Below are 7,267 nucleotides of genomic sequence, written 5' to 3'. Positions count from 1 at the left end.
AGACACTGATATGAGGATGGATGGATATGAGACACAGTTGAGACTAGCTCCGGCTAGAGATATATGAGATGGACTAGCTCCGGCTAGCGATTTGGATGCCGATGGGATCTGGTTCCGGCGGTGATACATGGTCCATGTGTGGCCCCCATGGGTTCTGATTTGAGTATTCAGCGCGGACTGATTACGTCAACAGATGTGTATCGTAGGACAGACATGCATCACGACTACATGACATCATTATTGCATTTTGCATCGCATTTGCCTTATCTTTGTCTGTGATGTGTGGATTGTATCGGTTTACCCTTCTTATGTGGAATTTGATCTACTTGCTCTTATTTGTTGATCTGAGGTTGATGAGGATATACTATTGGTTCTGGTTGTTGAATATGATCTGATTAGTATAGGTTTGTTGGTTTGCTGCTAGATTGAAGTTTCGGTGATTTGGTTGGGATTGAAAGGAGTTGTTTGTAGCTGCTTGTTTTGCTTAGTTTAGAGTTACTTGTGAGTACCTGTGATTTTCGGTACTCACCCTTGCTTCTACACACATGTGTAAGTTGACAGCTCTCTCTCAGATTCGGCTTAGTAGTTTCTTTAGCAGATTGAGCTTCTAGACATACTCGAGAGGTAGCGGTTCATTCCAGACGTGCCCTTGAGTTATCTTTACTTTCAGTTTTGTTCTATTCGAGAACTATACTCTGAGACTTGTATATTTTTATTCGAATTCTGTATTTAGAGGTTTGTACATGTGACAACCAAATTCTGGGTAGTGTTGAGTCTTAATTAAAGTCTTCCGCTTATTTATTATTTTTTATTCTAGTATTTCTACTTCTCTATCGTTGTGGTTGGGTTAGGCTGACGTGTCCGGTGGAAAATGAACACGTGCCATCACATCCGAATTTAGGGTGTGACAAATATCAATGGTCACTAAGCGTGCAAGGATTAATGCTTTTTTGATTTATTTTTTGTTTCGATGTGAGGGAGAGTGACTTTCTTATATAGGAAAATTTGGCCAATTTGGAAAATCAATAGTCTATAAGCATGGAAGAATTACTCATCAATGCATTCATATATATGCTCATTGAAGTTAGTATCTATCTATGTCGGGATCCGACACATCCATCTATATTTTTGAAGAGTCCGAGCAACATAGAATAAGTGTATGTACCTCCATTGAGCCATAGAGTAAGGGGAAGTGATGTTGCATTTTGTGAACAAAATAATAAAAGAGAGATCTACCATGTTGAGAATTTGTAACAATATAACCAGAGTGTTGTTTGAAGAGAAGTTATGAGCTCACAACTTGATTTGTAGAACAACAAGTAAGAAAAAAAGATACACAACCATATTGGAACCATTTTCAGATGGAAAAAAAAAAAAGTGAACTTGAGTGTCAAGTGTCAACAAGTTGAAGTACAATAATTGTACATTAATATTAAATTATTGATTGGGAAGTAGGCCATGAAGATTTAATTATTACATCAATGTTTAAATATGTTATACTACTACCAAGAAAGATCAAATTTTCACCAACTTCAAAGAAAGGTGTTCAAAAGCTTAACTATGTTCTTGCTGTTACAAAATTGGCGAAAAGAGATTCATCAGATCGTATATAATAGAATTACACAGCTACAGCGCTGCAATGGCGCTGCTCTTTCGTGGTGGAGGATATCCTCTCAAAAATGCTCTAAAAAGAGTAAGAGCTTGTGAAGGAGAAGTATAAGGCACTTCATGAGATGCACCTCTAATTGTAGCAAATGTTAAATATGTTACATTTTTGCCTTCTCTTACCCCTCCAAATGATTGACTCCATCCTCCAATCTGCAAATTAATCAACAAATTATGTATACACATGTTTTCATTGTTCGATCCCAACAACGTTGAGATGAATCCAAGATTTAGAATTGCTAGATTTGAAGCAAGTGCTTTTATTATTAAGGGAAAAAGCTCAACTATATATGACTTAGAGCAAATTTACCGTCCATTTAAGAAGTGTATGTCCCGGTTTTTATCCTCGTTGTTATCAAAATATNATACACATGTTTTCATTGTTCGATCCCAACAACGTTGAGATGAATCCAAGATTTAGAATTGCTAGATTTGAAGCAAGTGCTTTTATTATTAAGGGAAAAAGCTCAACTATATATGACTTAGAGCAAATTTACTGTCCATCTAAGAAGTGTACGTCCCGGTTTTTATCCTTGTTGTTATCAAAATATTGCTCAATTTCGCCCTTGTAGTCATAACACAAGGGATAAATGTAGATCATTTGTAAGTTCAAGAACAACTCAAAATCATTCGTAAAGTTCAAATGCATACTATTTTATTTCTCTCCTACGTAGAATCACATAATGTTTATTTTAACTAAAAGATCTACAATTTATCATAACAACTATTCCAATTTGATTTTGGATAAATCAAGTAATAAACATTGAAAGATAATAATTTTAAATCATTATGAAGTTAGGATTAAAGAAAAAAAGAGTACGCGTTCAATTAATTAAAAACGAGACACTTCTTTTAAGAAGGGTAAATTTGCTCTAAATTATGTAGTTTAGGGGCAAATTCGGACCTTTACCATAAATAACAAAAAGACAGATTGATGCACTAAGCTCCCGTTATGAACATACCTGCAAGCCATCATACCAAGGACCATATTTGTCTAAAGCAACTAGCTTTAAATCTTGAGCAAGTAGTTTAGCAATTTTCCTAGTTTGGGTAAGTGGGAGTATTGAATCTTGATCTCCACTGGGACAAAAAAAACATACACAATCTTACTAGACTAGTAATTCTTAACAAAACCAAAAGGCATAATATATAAAAGGCCCCTTAATTTGGCCTTAACTAGCAATATACCCTCCATCTTTGAGTATGTACAAATAGGCACTTAAACTTGTATATAGTTGAACAAGTAGACACACACGCTCTACGAGGCATCCTACATCACAATTTGCAGTCTTTCGTGTGTGTCTACTTGTTCAACTTTGTACAAGTTTAAGTGTCTGTTTGTGCACATCCAAAGTTGGTGGACACAAATGTTAGTTGAGGCGAAGTTAAAGAACGCATTTATGTATTATGTCAAACCAAAAATACCTTATACTAATAACTTCATTTTTAGTACTAATAAACTAACCTGAAAAGCAGAATTGGGATATGCTGTTTTAGAATATTTGACAGCAGAGGTATAATGTCTATAGCTGCATCTTCCATCTTATACTGAAGGGGTCTGAAAACGCACATTCGCTAATTTAAGCTTTTAGATAAAGCGCGATACATTACTTCAAGAGAAAGTAAATAAAATAGGAAGGAAAGAAAACCAACCCCGAACAAACCTCCCACGAATATGGCAGGTTAGTGGTGTTAGCATGTAGTGCCTTTTGAACTTCTGGCTTGTTAAGATACAAATTTATCCATTCATTAAGACATGGATCAGCAACTTTTCCAACTTTCTTATCAAACTGTCGAAAGAATATAGCTCCAACAAGTTAGCTCCTAAACATATATAGTTCGTGTGGAACTTAGATTGCATATATACCTTGTCGTGTACTATGGCGAGGTTACCAAGGGCCTTTAGCTGTCCTGCAGCATCAGAAGATACACATTTTGGCAAGAGTATGTCATACTTCACTATATCGTTTCCCATCTCTTCCGTTCTTAATTCCATCACTTTTGCACATTCGTTAGATGTCTCATTATGTGTATACTCCATGATGAACTTTGTTTCATTACAGATTGTTTTATGCATATCAAGAAGTTCATCAGAAATGACACCGTGTGCCCATAGATATTCAGCAGACTTCACGCTTATATCAATATCTAGGAGTGGATTCCCTAGCTGCAAATTCATTGGATTAAGTGAAATTTTGAATGTGAAACAAATAGTTCATCAAGGTATAACGTAATGTAAACATTACTGCGATTGATTTAAGCTTGATCGGTTTAACATTAGGCGTTCTGTTGTAATCAAGCAGCAATACTGCAAACTGTGGTACATAATGACCTAATTAATTAAGAACCAAAAATATGTTAGTTGAACAAATCTAATTGAGAATATATACACAACTAAAGGAACATTTGAGATGCGTCAACCTGCATAACTCTCCCCGGTTAAGTACACATCCGAGTTTCTATATCGAGGGAACTTCTTGAACCATTTGAGGATGAATTGGAGATTTTCCTTAGCTGTAAAATCAAACACTTCAGTTGCTTTGACTACAAAAATCCTATTCGAGGAAATATGGTGTACCTGTTGCTGTATCATCCCAATTGATGTTGTCTGAGCTTGTATTTGAGTACGAAAATCCTACTCCAATCGGGGAGTCCACATATAACATGTTTGATTCTGTTTCGTGTTATAGCAATCAAAATCAGTCATTGTTATCCGATTTTCGTGTAATGAAAAAATCTTTCGAATATGATCAATCAAGAAACATTACCCAAATTCCAAGAAAAATTGTTTTTGATTAGGCTCCCATCTTTCCCTGGACGAAAAGGACCATGTTCCATAAAAGCACCATAACCCACAGATGAACAACCAGGGCCTATGATATTGGATTTTCAACCAAAATAATATCTTGTCAGTTCAATTCTTCAAATGAAAATCAAGACCTATAGAAAAGTGCTATATTTCTCAAAAATGTTACTGTATCTGTGTCGAATTCTCCAAAAATGCACTATTTTAGAGAATCTCTCACACACGAGTTGTTTCAAACTGAAATAATCAAGTGTCATGCAGAAGTTAGTAAAGCACCATAAATAAGAAGACAAATGAAGAATATATCAAAAGATATACAAATATTTAACATGGTTCGATCAATCAACCTAATCCACAAGATAAGCAATTCACTAATATAAGAGAGAGTACAAAAATATCCAAGGAAATAACCTCACAAAATCCACTCAGAACAAAAAGATGTTCACACAAGTGATAACATAATACTTGCGTCTCACGAATTTTCCTCCTAAACAAAACCCTTAAGACTACGTTATGGATGCTGCCAAATTAGAAGACAGAGTCATTAACTTTTTTTCATACAAGAGAAAGTAATACACAAAATGGAAAGATTGTGTTTTCCTAGAGAGGAAACTCAATTATGGTAAGAAATTCAGGACAAACACCCAACACGAGCAACATAAAACAAGTGTATGTACCTCCATTGAGCCAGAGAGTAAGGGGAAGTGATGCTGCATTTTCTGAATCCGCTTCGACAAAATAATAAAAGAGAGATCTACCATTTTGAGAATTTGTAACAATATAACCAGAGTATTGTTTGAAGAGTATATTTGGAGGTTGTCCAGGAAGAGAAGTTATGAGCTCACAACTTGATTTGTAGAACAACAAGTAAGAAAAAAAGATACACAACCATGGAACCATTTTCAGATGTAATGATAATAAACATAAATTGTTATGACTGAACATCAACAATATATAAAGATTGATATCTAATTATTTAAGTAATTATACAGATGGCCATATGGATTAATTAATTAATAAATAGTACATCACACTGACATAAAATAATTCATGCCAGATATGATTCAATTATTTAATTGCCAATGACGCCTTGGTCATAAAGGCGAGATGATAGAGCTAATACGCCTCATCGAAAAATTACAATATAGTTAAAATTATTCATTTTATATATATAGTCAGAGGCGAATCCAGGATTTCAAGAAAACGGATGCACCATTACTTTAAAGATAAGATCAAAAAATTTATAATAACAATAACTAAGCGAGCAATACATAAAAATTACATTACCACAAAAATATCATGAGTTTACAATTGTACTCGATTCTTTAGCTATTGATGATTTCCTATTATAAGTAATNCAATAACTAAGCGAGCAATACATAAAAATTACATTACCACAAAAATATCATGAGTTTACAATTGTACTCGATTCTTTAGCTATTGATGATTTCCTATTATAAGTAATGACAAAATTTTTTTATATGTAAACCCTAAAATTAAAGTGATATATATATATATATATATATATATATTTATTATTATTATTATTTTGTTAGTTTGTTTATTAAAAAGAGAAATCGTAAACTAAAACTATCTTAAACTTTGACAATGATGATTTCTCTAGATTCTTGACTTGAAGTTGGAGACTTGAAGCTTCTTCTTTGTGTGAAAAATAAAGGAAAAATCTTTTTGGCCAGAAAATTTGGGCCAAAATTATATTTTATCTATGTTATTTTAACTTTTTAAATATTTTTACCCTTTTAACTTTAATACATTTTAACCAAAAAATTGAAAAAAGATCAGTTTATTTTAAAATTAAAAAAATATTATGGTTTTTTTTAATTTTCTGGCCAAATTCTAGCCAAATTTTCTGGCCATTTAGCACTTCCCGAAAATAAAAAATAAATTTGAAGAGAGAAAAAAAATATTGTTGAAACTTGGAAAGTGGGTGGGAAGGAAACTTTTGAAGACTTTGACTTAAGAACTTTCAGAATTTAGTTTTTTTTTTTAATGAAAAACGTGTTTTTAGTTAATAAAAACAAATTGAAGCGAATTGGGGCTGGCTGGAATTGAACCTGTGACCTTCGTGTTGAAATCTCGTAGTCATACCAATGAACCATCCAGCCATCTTGAGAACGGGTTCCACAAGTTTTAATTTAATATATTCTTTAATAATTATAGAAGTAATATATCGAGTTTAGTCGGATGACCACGGGTTCCGGTGACCCAATTTTTATGCATAAATTCGCCCCTGTATATAGTTGATGTTAAAGTGTGTTTGGTAGGAAGGAAATTTTCTCATGTTTGGCTAGTTTAAAAGTTTTGGAAAATATTTGCAAATCAACTTATTTTCCTAAAATTTAAGTAAAATGATTTCCCTTAAAAAATCAAGGAAACACATTTTCCAAAACTCTCCTCCAATTTCAAATTATAATTTTTTTTTCTTACCCCCGACTCTCCCATTCAAAAAATAATTATTATAATTTAAAATATAATTTTTGAAAAATTGTTCAAATTCTAAAATTTTCGATCCTTTTACGCCACCCAACCCCTGACTTCCCCTACCCAAAATAATAATAATTAAAAGTTTATTTTTGAAAAGATTTAAAATTTTCATTTTCTTTAACTCATAGTTACCCCACACCCTCCCTAAACAAAAATTTCAAAGTTTAATTATAAAAAAAAATCAATTTTAGTTTTTAGTTTTTAGTATTTTTACCCCCACCCCGCCCCTCGAAAAAATTTTAATTTTTTTTTCAAAAATATTTTTATTTTTCCCACCTTACCCCGACCCCC

At 33.0% G+C, this 7,267-nt stretch overlaps 2 protein-coding genes across 3 annotated transcripts in view; one reads left to right on the top strand and one right to left on the bottom strand.

Moving 5' to 3' along the window:
• The window catches only part of LOC125864367 (sphinganine C4-monooxygenase 1-like), a 752,368-nt gene that overhangs the window by 117,603 nt on the left and 627,498 nt on the right, over positions 1 to 7,267 (top strand). The gene's annotated exons all lie outside the window — the stretch shown is intronic.
• On the bottom strand, positions 1,461 to 5,404 carry LOC125864084 (serine carboxypeptidase-like 45). 2 transcript variants are annotated; one of them, XM_049544023.1, is made up of 10 exons: positions 5,149 to 5,404; positions 4,434 to 4,538; positions 4,244 to 4,339; positions 4,087 to 4,194; positions 3,912 to 3,997; positions 3,533 to 3,832; positions 3,319 to 3,455; positions 3,131 to 3,223; positions 2,628 to 2,745; positions 1,461 to 1,818 (listed from the first exon to the last, which is right to left on the bottom strand). In XM_049544023.1, the coding sequence occupies exons 1-10, from the start codon at positions 5,369 to 5,371 to the stop codon at positions 1,627 to 1,629; spliced, it is 1,458 nt and encodes a 485-aa protein (XP_049399980.1). In that variant the 5' UTR covers positions 5,372 to 5,404; the 3' UTR covers positions 1,461 to 1,626. The 2 variants fall into 2 exon arrangements, with proteins under 2 accessions (XP_049399980.1, XP_049399985.1); XM_049544028.1 differs by having other exon boundaries at positions 1,465 to 1,818; positions 4,087 to 4,179.

This window comes from Solanum stenotomum, chromosome 1 (genome assembly GCF_019186545.1).
Source record: "Solanum stenotomum isolate F172 chromosome 1, ASM1918654v1, whole genome shotgun sequence".
In the NCBI taxonomy this organism is placed as follows: Eukaryota; Viridiplantae; Streptophyta; class Magnoliopsida; order Solanales; family Solanaceae; genus Solanum; species Solanum stenotomum.
The sequence above is the reverse complement of the archived record's forward strand: the minus strand, read 5'-3'. Positions and strand labels throughout refer to the sequence as shown.